Raw genomic sequence first — 13,393 nt, forward strand, 5'->3', positions numbered from 1 at the left:
ATTAAAATACCTAGGTGTTCGATCAAAATTTTCAGTAATTTTAGTTCAAAGTTTAATAAATACTTACCTCTTGCAGCTTGTTTTCGCAACTTCAAACTTGGAAAACTTTTGAACGGTGAAAGATACAACTTTCGGTAAACAACCATTTCAAAAATGATAAAGTTCTGAACATTTTGCTATATTAAAATACCTTTGTGTTCGATGAAAATTTTTAGTAATTTTAGTTTAAAGTTCAATAAATAGTTACCTCTTGCAGCTAGTTTTCGCAAATTCAAACTTCGAAAACTTTTGAACGGTGAAAGATACAGCTTTCGGTAAACAACCATTTTAAAGATGATAAAGTTGTGAACATTTTGCTATATTAAAATACATATGTGTTCGATGAAAATTTCGAGTATTTTTGGTTTAAAGATGACGTACATAGTATGAAAACAGTGGTAATAGAACTAAATAGAAGTATTCATTGAACCGTTATTTTTGCGCGAAATGTTATAAATTTAACATCAATGGACACGGAATTTCGTCGTCTTTAATTTGAGACCATTTAAAAGTTCGTCCAAATCCGAGAATAATTGTCAAAATTGCATTTATAACTCGTAAAATTGTATGTACACTTATGGCGTAGTGATAAAACCATGAGTAAAATGACTCACTAGCGCTGCAGGTGTTGACGAAACGAAATGTTATCGTTATAGTGATTTCCCCATCGCTAGTTGGCCTACTTGTTAAAACTCTATATTACTTTACTCTACACTCTACACTGCCAGTCTATAGAATTCATCAAGAATAGAATTATCTATGGAATTCATCATATTTGAGAATGAGCTGACTTCTATTTATAACCCTGTTTCCTTTTTTTACATTGAATTTTGTTCGTGATTATAGTTAAAATGAAGTTATATCAGTGTTTAATTATTTCAATATGTTTTTATATCACTCTATTGTGTTCCACTTCACAAGCTCAGACCACAAATTCTGGTGAGTATAAAGAATAACGAATTCAACAGAGTCGGCGCGGCACCATTACCGTACACGAAATTCGTATCTTACACTAGAGATAAGGATTCTCCTCTGCTATATGAAGCTATGCTGTTCGCTCGGGCTGGGCCTGTTCATCACATCTTAGAAACCAATTTTGCATTGTTTAGCTGCTATTGTGATTAATTGTTGCTCCCAACTCTTCTCTGCAAATTGAAATAATTATATCAACCAAGAATTGACGGCGACAGAGCGACAGATTAACATACATATCGGTAGACTTTTCACCTCTATCTGATGATGTATCCTACATCAGTATCTAATCTTTCTTTGTGGATTCAAGTAGAATGAAACGGAAAAGTAATAGCAGTGGTTGATACTGAAGGTTATTTTCGATTTAATTCTTCTGGCTGTTATCAGTGGTTCTAAGTGTTTTTAAAAATCTGCGATGAACACGTTTTTCAGTTTTGAAATGATGAGGTCATCGTTTCGATTTGAGAGTTCCGAGTACAAGATTGAGTCAAATGAGAGCGATGGAAATTACTCGAAACAAAAGATTTAAACACTTAACGAGCGTTATCAACAGAATTCTCAGCTATGAATAAAAATTACTCGTCCCCCTGCTGTTATTGGAAGTCAAAAGTGACCAAAATTGAAACCAGGTTTCAAAATATCATAATTTTCGTGCTCATGAAGTAAAAATTCTTCAGCTTCAACATCAGAATTGAGTGACTCTGAGTCAATCAAAGTATTCTGTAAGCAGATTTCTTCAGTGATCAGTGCCAGATTGCCAGGTAGCTGGGCGAAAGACTTTACCATCATGTTTTTGTCTCGATTTCTATAGTTATTCTTTTACTTCTAGTCTGCAAAATACAGAATACAACTAAGTAATACAGATTTGTTTGCTTCAGTCAAAATTCAGACTCAGCACCTCATATTGTACTTTTGGACCTTCTAATGCTGTTTTTTAAAATTTGTTTCAGATTCTTCTAATAGCAATAATTTGAAAGCAGAATTCGGTGAAGGAAAACCTTGTCAGTCAACCGATGTAACGAAAGAAAACTGCATTTTTGTCACCTTATTCAAAAAATTTTCGATGAAATGTATTCCCGATGGTTTTTCTTTGAACAGCAGTCTCACATTAGTCTGGTAATATTGACTTTTTATTCAGGATTCTTATCTAATCTAAATTTGCATTTTTCATTTCGTTCGGTTACGTTGTTGAGTAATTAACCTTATTATTAATTTAAACGTGCTTCTTTTCATTTTTAGGTACTCTTCGAGAAATGGTTCTGAGTATTCGCTTGTACAATCAGGAGACGAAGGCCGCCGAAAAGTATCCGATGGTTATATAGAATGGACTTCGATTAAGGGAGAGGATGTTGCGTTTTACACTTGCAAAATTCTGCATAAGAAAATGGTCTCTGATAAAGAAGAACTCGTACCGATCGGCCAAGAAATCTTCGAAATACAAGGTGGATATTGTACTAAAACGGTTTTCACTTTCATAACGCCACCAAATTCTATTCTCTTGTTCTTGTTCATGTTCTTGGAACGTTCGATTCATCGTAGTAATTTCATTTCTTCTTTCAGCATTACCTGTGGCAGTACCTGTACTCAAAGATTTCACTGTAATCGAAGGTAGCACCCTAAACGTAACGTGTGCAATTGCCGGTAAAGCTAACGGTGTTCAGTGGAAATACAGTGAGTCATCGTTGTGAATTATTTGTTAGCTAAAATACATACGTATTACTCGTAATATTGCGTTACAATAATGTGTACTTGAATTGTGTAGTTGATGATGAGAAAAACGAAAAGACCTTGTTAAATGGAACCGATGGTCGAGTGGAAATGAGACCTTTCAGAGGAGTACCAGATGCTACAGTATTGATCCACAACGTCAATAAGACACTCGATCGCGGAACCTACAATTGTACAGCCACCAGCGTCTTTGGAAACAGTATTGCAGATGGATCGTCGTATGTTAGAGTTAAAAGTGAGTATTTTTGTGATACGACGATTGAACGTATAATTGAACGATACAACTAAACGTACAATTATTTCAGGCAAATACGCTGCTTTGGGTCCATTCTTGGGTATCGTCGCCGAAGTGATCATCTTATGCACCATTATCCTCATCTACGAAAAGAAACGAGACAAAACCGAAATGGAAGAAAGTGATACCGACCAGGGACCAGAAACGTAAGTTTTCTCGTCGTACCATTTCACCAATTTATAGTCCATTGTCTTCGGTTTTTTTTTCATTGTGGAGTCATTTTTAAAAATATCTTATATTGGTACTCGTATTATTCACAATTTTTCGTTTGTATTGCAGAAAAAGTAGCCCAGATCATGGTCAAGACAGCGTCAGGTACCGAAAGTAATTCGGCCGAATTGAGCTTTCAACACGTCGTTACCATTACTACCAATTTTCACCATTTCTGTGCTACTAAATTGGGATTCACGTATTCGAGGCGTTTGCTCACTTAGATATTTTAGGCCTACGTATTGTTCGATATCCTCTGTTGATATTTTAAAATATTATTTTCCTTAAGTTTTTTTCCTCCTTTCCTTTCTTTTCTTTCTTCCCATTGCTTATTCTTTATTGTACTGTTTGCTCCGGTATTCATTTTTGTCTTTTTTTCCCTCTTCTTACGTAACAAATTTTACTTTTCATTATCTTACTTACGTATTTTTTATTATTTTCATAAAAACTAACCATCCCTACACCGTGTTGATTGATGCCTTTTGTTTTATTTTAAGTACGTGTGTATTATTACAATTTTTCTCCCATCTGGTAGAAAGCTAGAGCTATTAAATAGGTATGTATTAGTTGCACTCATGCGTTGACATGGAAATTATCAGAGAGGTACTGTCATCTTGTTCAAATTTGACCACTGCAGTTGAAGTGCGAATTGTAATATTGTCGATTGAATCATTGCCTCTAATCTCGTCTTAATTTCATCTTCAAAATTGTAAATATTCTTTAATTTTTCCTCGTGTCAAGTGTACAGAATATGGTTCGATTGAGGCCAATGTTACTTAATTGAAATACAAGCTGAAGTCACGTTGTTTCAATATCAATCGCATCAAGTACTTAATGACTCGAGAAAAATCACGAATCTAGTATTTTCAAATTAATGAAATGAATACGTGTTGATCCTGATTTTTTTTTCAAATTCACATTCGTCAGTCATTTTTTATTGTGTACTTAAGTCACATCGTTTTTGCTATGAAAGAATTCATATTTTTTTACTTACCTTTTTTTACAAATATTCTTTACGTTTAAAAAAGCTATTTACCCTGTTTGTTTTTTTTTTGTTTTTTGATATGAAAAAGTAACAGCATTTACTGAAAATATTGATGGTACTCAGTTCTCTAATCATTTCTCCGTCGACATGAGTATTTTCATGCATGTATTGTATTATACTTTACTTATTATGTTATTGTTTTGTTTTTCTCGAGTTTACTATGTCGTACGATATTTTGTGATAGACCATTTTATTAGTTTTTCAAGTGTACATGTACTTAACTCTTTACCTATTATGTTTATTCTGTAATTTGCTAACACATTTTGACTCGGATGTAATTCTTTATCCTTACATCATTTCCCATACAAGGTATTTTCTGCTCATTTTTTGTTACTGTAAATTTTACCCACAATCCACGTAATTTGAATTTTGAATTGTATCTAAATAATTCAGCATTGTCTGTGAAGAATTTTAATTGTCTGATTTAATTTGTATCGAAACTGTTCTCGTATGACAAGAAGTAAATGAGAATGTAAAATACTTATTTTCGTTTTTTTATGCATTATGAAGGTAGGTACCTCTACCTATGTACTGCTGATCAGATCTGGTTAGGTCTTATGCAGAAATAATATAATGAAAACATAATGAAAATATGCAATTTCTTCACCCAAAATGTACAAAAAATTTCAGTTTGAGTGGCGTAAAACTGTTTACCTACTCGAACAAACAAAACGGAGCCAGTGATCGAAAAATACATTTTTCTTTCTAAAAAAAATAGGTAAAACAAGTCGTTTATAAATTCATAAAATTATTTCGAGAAAAAAATGTTTTTGATGACATTTTAGCAGTGTTGCAATTTTTTGAACAAAAATAGTCTTGAAATCTCAATTTTTGTAAATATGCAAAAAAAATACCAGAGAATGCTCAAATAGGACAGAAATATGCAGCCCCCCCCTAAAATATGTTGAAATATGCAATTTGGTCTGAAATAGGTACCTATGCAAAGCATGCAAAATGATATTTGGCTCATTCGTCAGGAAATTCAATGATTCCTGAAGAGACCTAAATTGTAAAATAAAAATAGATTTTTCCAGTCCATAGAAAAGTATGCAAACTGCAAAGCATAAAAATCCCAGTTCTCCTGATGACTTACCAAAGATATGAAGGCGGTGGGAGAGTTTGAATTATTTTTTAAATGACTTCTTGCTCTTTAAATGGCTACCCCCCCCCCCCCCCCCGATTTTGAAAATTTATAACTTGAACTTGATTTTAGCCATTCAACAACCCCCTCCTTTTTTTACATGAGATACTTGAATATAAGTTATTTTGAAACAGAATATGATCATTTTGAGGCGAGGAGGGAAGCCTGGTGTGAAATTAATTTCTAATTTTTCTAAATTCCGAAATTTTCTATTTATGAATTTAATTAACATTGATCTATCAAAGTTCACTCTTTCACATCATAGCATTCACTTTAACAAAATAAAATGCAGTGTGGATGAATAAATTCATCAATAGATCTGGGGTGGGAGGCAAATGGGGCAGTTTACCCTGTAGAAGCACTTTCTGGAGGGGGGTTGGCAAAAGAAAGGTCTGTGATGAAAGAATCTCCTGTTTTTTATTCCTCAAAACTCAAATTTTCGAGAGCTTTGGCCCTCGTGAATTCGAAATTGAAATTTCTAAATAAAGAATGTTCTACTTTGAAGTTTTAAAATGAAAAAATAAACTTCTCACATGAAAAATATCGTTTTTATGCCTCTCAATATACAAATTTTCAAGAGCTGTCACCCTCACTTGGGACTCTTCTCTTCTCTTTTTGAAAATTACCCTGCTAAAAAAAATCTCTCAAATTCTAAAATTTTAAAAGCCAAAAAATTAACTCTTTGCATAAAAAAGCATCGTTTTTAGGCCACTTTTCAAAAATGTTTGCCCTTGCTTCGCGCGGGCCAATTTGATTCTTATTCTAACATGAAGAAATTGACATTAGAATCCCCAAAATGAATCCAAAATAGAAAATGAAAATTTTTTATAAGTCATAATTATGAACATGATATCAATCGGCAAAATTGGTATTTTCCCCCTAAATCAACCGGAAAATTTTCAGTCGAACTCTCCCCTTCCCCCATCTCCTCTCAAAAAACCTCTGTGTAGTTTCGTCCCTTAAAATGGGGCCAAATCTTGTACTTTTTTTAAAAAGTTGATTTTTTCACATTTCCTGGAGTTGGAAAATTGATTAAAAAATAAGTTTTGAATTCACAACCTCCAAAAGTGGTTGAGAGGATGCCCAATAAGTATCGATCAAAGTTATAAATGCTAAAAGTTCATTTCTTTCTCTGACCTTTCTTGAACAATTTAAAATCTGAAGAAAATTGAAAAATCGCTGGAGGCTCCAGAATGGTTTAAACCTAGTATTGAGTAGGAAAAATAAGGACTTTCAAAAGTGACCTTGAAAATTCCAGGCCCATGCATCAGGGTGTCCACAAATTGAAAAACCGGTTTGGTCAAAAAATTCAAACTGGTTTTTATTGGCGCAATGTATTCTACACACTAAGGCAAAAAAAACGTGATATGAATTTTTTGAAACCGGTTCATTAATTTGCAACCAGTTAACAGAAAATACCCAAAAATTGTAGATAGAGAAAAAAGCTTGAAACGAAAGTTGTAGGGCGTGAAAAATTACACAATTCTGTTGAATCACAATTTGAAACCGGTTCATTGGTTCGCATTTAGCAACCAGTTTTGACATACACTTGAAAATTGGAGATAGAGAAGAAAGCTTAAAACAAAACTTATAGAGCGTGAAAAATTAAACCATTTTCACTGATCAGATATTGAAACCGGTTCATTAATTTGCAACCAGTTATCAAAAATTACCTAAAAATTGAAGATCGAGAAAAAAGCTTGAAACAAAAGTTGTAGGGTGTGAAAAATTACATAATTCTGTTCAATCACATTTTGAAACCGGTTCATTGTTAACATTTAGCAACCAGTTTTTGACAATCACCTAAAAATTGAAGATACAGAAAAAAACTTGAAACAAAAGTTGTAGAGCGTGAAAAATTGACGAAATTTTGTGGGAGTTTCGAGTTTCAAAAATCTGCTGGAGGCTCCAAAATGACTTGAAATCCACCTGCAGTCGACTTCGTAACGTATTGAAATTAGTTTGCAGAATGAATTTCGGCTTTCCAACTCCATTTGATGAAATTTTGTGGGAATTTCGAGTTTCAAAAATCTGCTGGAGGCTCCAGAACTGCTCAAAACGGCTTGAAACAGTTTCCAATCGATTTGGCATGTCGAAAATAGGGTACATCCCAATTTTCAGCTTTCTTGGTCAATCTGGTAAAATTTTGATTTTTTTCTCCTCATCTTTGGCCTAAATTTGATTTTCAAAAATTCACCAAAAATCGAAAAAGGCACTTTAGCACTTGAAATTTTGACAGGTGATGAATTTTTGCCTAATCTTTCGATCTATGTTCATACAGCTTAAAAAATGTCGGGCAAGTCCTATTTTGGAATACAAAATCTGCGATTTTGGCTAACCTGTCAATCAAAATGGCCGCCATTTTGTAAGTGGGGTCACTTTTTTTTCTGAGGACAAGGGCTAGAAATGTTCCTCAGGACTACCCAAAGTTGCTCTGGAGGATTGGCAGGGGGTGCAGGTGATCCTTATGCAGGCCCCCCGACGATAACATCCAAAAAAGCCTTTCAAATTCTGAAATTTTAAAAGCCAAGAAAGAAACTCCTTGTATAAAAAAACATAAGTTTTTAGCTCTCTCAATATACAAATTTTCATAAATTTTTGATCCTCGCTTCGCTGAGGGGTCTTCTTTTTTTTTCATTAATGGCGAGAAGTATGAACGAGGTTTAGGGCAATCCTCCCTCTCCAAACTTCAATATTTTGCTCAATAATCATTAAGACGAAATTTTTCATCAGTTTCTCAGTTCTATTGCCTGTAGAACAAAAAATACCATATTTGATATTACGAACATCCAAATAAGAAAAAATTGAACAGTTGAAATAAATCAACGAATTCAGTTCCAAGTGTTCGATATCAGAAAAGATGGAATAAAATAGACGACAAAATAATAATGAAGATTTGTTAATACTTTGTACGCTCTTGATATAATATAAAATATACTATATTATAATTCAACAGTACGGATATAAAATACATAGGTACGTAAATACATATAAATAACCTATCATCTCAACATTTCATTCGTGAAAAGAATAAATAATAATAATTAATAAACAAAACACTCCGGAAACAAAGTCTCCACAACCGGTTTATAATACTCTTTGGTAGTATTATCATTTTTAGATGAATTTCGAATATCGATATTCATCTTTAAAAATATCTCGTTAAGTTTATACTTAATGGTATCGTTTTCATTCGGAGACGATAATTTCACCAATTCGTCGAAAGGTTTGGTTTTATACATGTTTACAATTTCGGCATTACGATTAGCCTGATTTTTACGCTGGGTATCGTGACTTTCGGTCATGACTCTTTTCATCGCTTCGAAAGTCAAATCTTCGTTCGGATACTTCCTCTCGACAAACGGAGACGACGAACTACTGTTCGTTTCTAGAATACTAAAATCAGTGACGGTGGTCGAAGGCACGTCTACCCAGCTATGCCTATGAATAGACAACCCGTTATGTTTGCCTGCTTCGGAGCTCAATTTGACGATATCGATGCCGGCTTCTTTGACGCTTTCGATGAGCGAATTCTGATCCAATAATACTCCTTGAGGTAACGCGAGTTCTGAGGAAATTTCGTAATGCATGCATAACTCGGGCAACAGATGCGAAGCTTTTAGATCTCTTCGAGTTTGGATTATTTTATCGACGTAGTCTTGCACCGGACGTAACGAATGAACGTAGGCGATCAACGATAGTAAACAAATGACAATAGTGTGCAATTGGTATTTCAGAACGTTCGGTAATGTGGTACTGGTGAGAGCCATGTCTTGTATACTGACCATGGCGTACAGCAAATCACCGATGGTTTCTTCCGAAGTTAATTCGATACATAATAAAGCGATGGTTTTGTAAACAGCTTCGATATTGTCTATGGTATTATTATGATGCTCTAACGAGTCGCATAAACTCGAGTATACTTCCGGACCGTATTTGCGCATGAACATTACATCGCTGCTGGAGCATTTCTCGTACGTGATATCCGAAGATGAAAACTCCACCGTCGGTTTCGATAATTTACTCGTATTACTGTGACGATCGAATAGCAAATGGAAGACGTTCTGGACGAGTAGTCGAATTTGAGGATCGCTAGCTTGCGAACATCGCAATAAAGGATCGAGAAAAGATTGCGGTAACGTAGCAGTCATATGAATCGAGCTGTATTTAGAGCATACGATGAGCAACGATTTCAAACAAATGTGTTTTATCTGATTATCGACATTGGACAGGTTTACGATCGGTTTAGTGTTGGTGATCTTCGACATGATGAACATCATGATCTCGATTTTTTGGTAATCGGGTAAATTGGCGGCGAACTCGCCCAAAGCTGCGATCAGCGCTTCTTGATACAGTTTCTCGTCTTCGACAGCGTCGCTAACCGTATTCGTACTTTGTCTGGTAACCGAAGTACGTAAATTAGTCAGCAGAGAGTTGATTATTTCGAGAACGGTAGGGCCTACGCTTTCGCTAGCAGCTATGGCGATGATTTTCGAAAGAACTTCGGCCACGTTGGTTCGGATTTTCGACGGTAGTTTGGAATTCTCGTCCAAGTGTATCATTAAGCTTTCCACGACCGTGTACAAATATTGCGACTGGATCGAAAACATGATTAATCTGAAGCAATGAATAGCGAACGATTTCGATGCCCATAATTCGAGCGAATCGAAATGCTGTAATACTGGTCTAATGATACTCTTCACGTGACCAAACGAAGCTCTACCGACGAGTTCGCGAAAACAAGCTTCGGCCAACATGGCCGGATCTTTTTCTTCGAATCTGTTACAAGCTAGTAATTCGTTAGGGTCGACGTTCTCCATTGTACCTTCTTCTTCGGTCTTGAATGATAGATTTTGCATATTGTATAATAAAGAAGGTATTATTTTATCCATGTGAACCGATTCCCAAATATTTTCCACCAAATCGTCGTTCACTGTTTTACGAATAACGCCTTGTAGGCCTTTAATTCCAGCGAGTCGAATACGATGGCGAGTTTCTTCCTCTTGAGTATTATTGTAACACATCGAAGAAAACTTGGATACGAAAAAGTCGTAACGAAGATGGTAAGAAGGCGTATCTTCTTCGATATTAGCGAAACGAACGAACGACTGAGTAGCCAAGATTTGCAACTCGTATTCCGGGCATTCCATCAGTTTCTGCACCATTCGCAGGAAACTTTCTACGAATAAATTTATGGTTTGCGAATGACACGCCATCAACAACTGATCCATCGCTTCCATAGCTATTTTCACGTAACTGCATCGTTTACGAGTGATCTCTCGACTGGCTTTTTGATACAAGTATTCTCCGATACGGTCCAATTTTTCGGGCGATGATAGGGCGTAAAACATTAGCTTCTCCATGTTACTTTTGACCAAGCCATCTTGCGGCGAGGCTGGAAATATGTCATCGACCAGCCGTTTGTAACGAGGTTTTAGTCGAAGCAAACAATTGAAACACATACTGGTGCAAAAATTGACAAATTTAACAGCTTACGGATTGATTTACTGCGATCGAATCGTCCAGCGATGCAGTCGTCACAGAACATTCTGCAGCTCGGCTGCAGTCGGAGGGCGTACGTGAATCATTTTAGAACAAATTGCACAATGAATACAGAGGTAACTGGTTATTTCAAAAATTCATTATACGGAAATTGATACTCGATTGAAATAAATTATTCAAGTGGAAAATAGGAAAATCACGAACACAAAAGTTTGATAAGAATTATTTTTTTCAATCAGTGCTGCCTTTTCATAAAACAAAAAAATGAATCCGTATTTCCTGAGGAACGCCAAGGAACGCTCGAACGGTAACGTAACCGAAACTATATTGGCGTTCACAAATGATTCATAAAATTTGAAAAAAATTCGACAAATTTCTCAGAAAATGTTTTTTGACTTTTGAGCACCTTAAAAAAATACGAGCCTAATGGTTTAAAATTTCTCAAAATATTCATAGAAGAAATTTTTTGATGCTGATTTTGATGGGATGGCGATGGATGATGGATCGAATTGAAGTGAGTGAACGACACAAGACACAACGACACCTTTTCAAGCTCAAATTTTATCAAAAATGCTCAAAACACGTTTTCGTAGTAGAAATACATATTTGAATTTCTTGCAAGATTTTAGCTTATTTTTACAGGTTGCAAGGTTATTTTGAATTATTCCACAATGCATCATTTTTACTGAGTTTTGGTTCGAACTTCGAACTTGGTTTATTATAGGTAATTTATTCTTTTTTCAATTTTAGGTGGCTCATGGATCCTATGGATGTAAGTAAATGCGTATTATAGCTTCAGCATCAATTCCATAGGTGAGTTGTGAGTGTTTCTCCGACCTCTTGATCATTTCTTTGCTTAGTCGTAGTTCTATTGATTTAAAATTTTCATACGATGATTCATCATTCAACGATTATTTTTCTAAAAATATCCTTCGAGAATGGCGCTGATTTTACATTTTATGTATAATTTTAATTTATTGCTTCATAGTACGATATCTAACAGATTTTTTTTTTGTTGAAAAAAATCACTACTTTTTCACTAGTTTTTTCACTACCTGTCTTCAACCAAATTTTTAGAAAACTCTCCACCCAACCCCCGCCCCTCCCAACACACAAAAAATTTTAAAAAATCAAATTTTTCACAGGAAAATCTTCAAAAAATGAAATCGGAAGAAAATTTGTACACAAAAGATTTCTTAATTTCGATCAATTTTTTCAATAATTTGAAAGTTTTTGTTGCGCGTTTGAATTTTTTTTCCTTTTTTCACTGCCTTTCTGACTGAATTAATTACTTTTTCAATACTCTCATTACCCATTTTTAAAATCACTACATTTTCACTACTTTCACTAGGTACTTGTTAGATATCCTGTATTTTGAAAAAAAAATGCCGCTGAAGTAAACTTGGACGATTTATAGACCACTTTTTAGAAAATCTGAAATTTCCAAAATATACCCAAAGCCTCCAGAACAGCCTGAAACCACCTACAATTGAATCAGCAAATTGAAAATGAGATACTTAAGTTAATTTCATTTTATTTCAACAAATCAATTGGGTAAAATGTTGTGGAAATTTCATTCAATTTTCGAAAATCTGCTACGGTGCTTAGGAACTACCACTCAAAAATTCAAAACGGTTCGAAACCGTTTCCAATCTATTACGGAGGGTTGAAAACAGGGCGCACACCAAATTTCAGGTTTTTTGGTCTATTTGGTAAAATTTTGATTTTTTTTTCATTTTTGACCCAAGTTTGGCTTTTTAAAAATTCATTAAAAATCAAAATCGCTTGTGAACTCAAAAATTTCATCTACTGTTTCCAAATTCGTTTTCAGAAAATCAAATCACCTCAATTCAAACCAGACGGACAGTTCTTTCAGCTGATTTTCATATTCCGTAATTTTAGGTATTTTTTTTGATTTGCCATTGAAAATAAAAGTTCATAGATGCAGAAATGACTTAAGTAACTTTTCTCGTAAGGATTTAATTACTTACTTATTCTCATACGCGAGTTCATATTCTATAATTTATGGAAAGAAACTTGTACTCACCTGCAACAAAGAAAAATTAAGGTGGATTAGTTAGTTATAATTAAAATTACTAATCTATCAACAAATACTTACATACATAGGTATGTACATAAAATAATAATGGTCGTAGGCCAATAAAGCAAAAATTCTGACGATCTCGACTTTCAATAAAGCGGCAGGATGAATATTTACAAATAAAGTACGACATAAAAATTTCGAAATTGATTGTGAAAATCGCTCAAAACTATCAAAAATTTTTGGACCAGTCAGAAAACTACAAAAATTTAAGAAATTGTCTCATTTTAGTCGGGGAGCTCGCGTAAGGATCTATTGCACCCCCCCCCCCCGGTCGATCCACCGGGACCGCTTTTTTCTTAAAGGGGGAGTCCTGTAGAACATTTCTAGCCCTTGTACTAAAAAAAAAAGTGACCCTAC

At 34.6% G+C, this 13,393-nt stretch overlaps 2 protein-coding genes across 2 annotated transcripts; one reads left to right on the forward strand and one right to left on the reverse strand.

The window, feature by feature from the left end:
* The first annotated feature begins 799 nt into the window (after positions 1-799).
* On the forward strand, positions 800-4,769 carry LOC135849927 (basigin-like). The gene is made up of 7 exons (XM_065370583.1): positions 800-978; positions 1,962-2,127; positions 2,251-2,453; positions 2,572-2,682; positions 2,774-2,974; positions 3,045-3,180; positions 3,314-4,769. Exons 1-7 carry the CDS (start codon positions 891-893, stop codon positions 3,360-3,362), a joined length of 954 nt encoding a protein of 317 aa, XP_065226655.1. The 5' UTR covers positions 800-890; the 3' UTR covers positions 3,363-4,769.
* A 3,544-nt stretch (positions 4,770-8,313) lies between these two features.
* LOC135849928 (protein EFR3 homolog cmp44E-like) lies at positions 8,314-11,190 on the reverse strand. The gene has a single exon (XM_065370584.1). The coding sequence runs from the start codon at positions 10,890-10,892 to the stop codon at positions 8,475-8,477; it is 2,418 nt and encodes an 805-aa protein (XP_065226656.1). The 5' UTR covers positions 10,893-11,190; the 3' UTR covers positions 8,314-8,474.
* Between the last annotated feature and the right edge of the window lie 2,203 nt (positions 11,191-13,393).

Source organism: Planococcus citri, chromosome 1 (assembly GCF_950023065.1).
Source record: "Planococcus citri chromosome 1, ihPlaCitr1.1, whole genome shotgun sequence".
In the NCBI taxonomy this organism is placed as follows: domain Eukaryota; kingdom Metazoa; phylum Arthropoda; class Insecta; order Hemiptera; family Pseudococcidae; genus Planococcus; species Planococcus citri.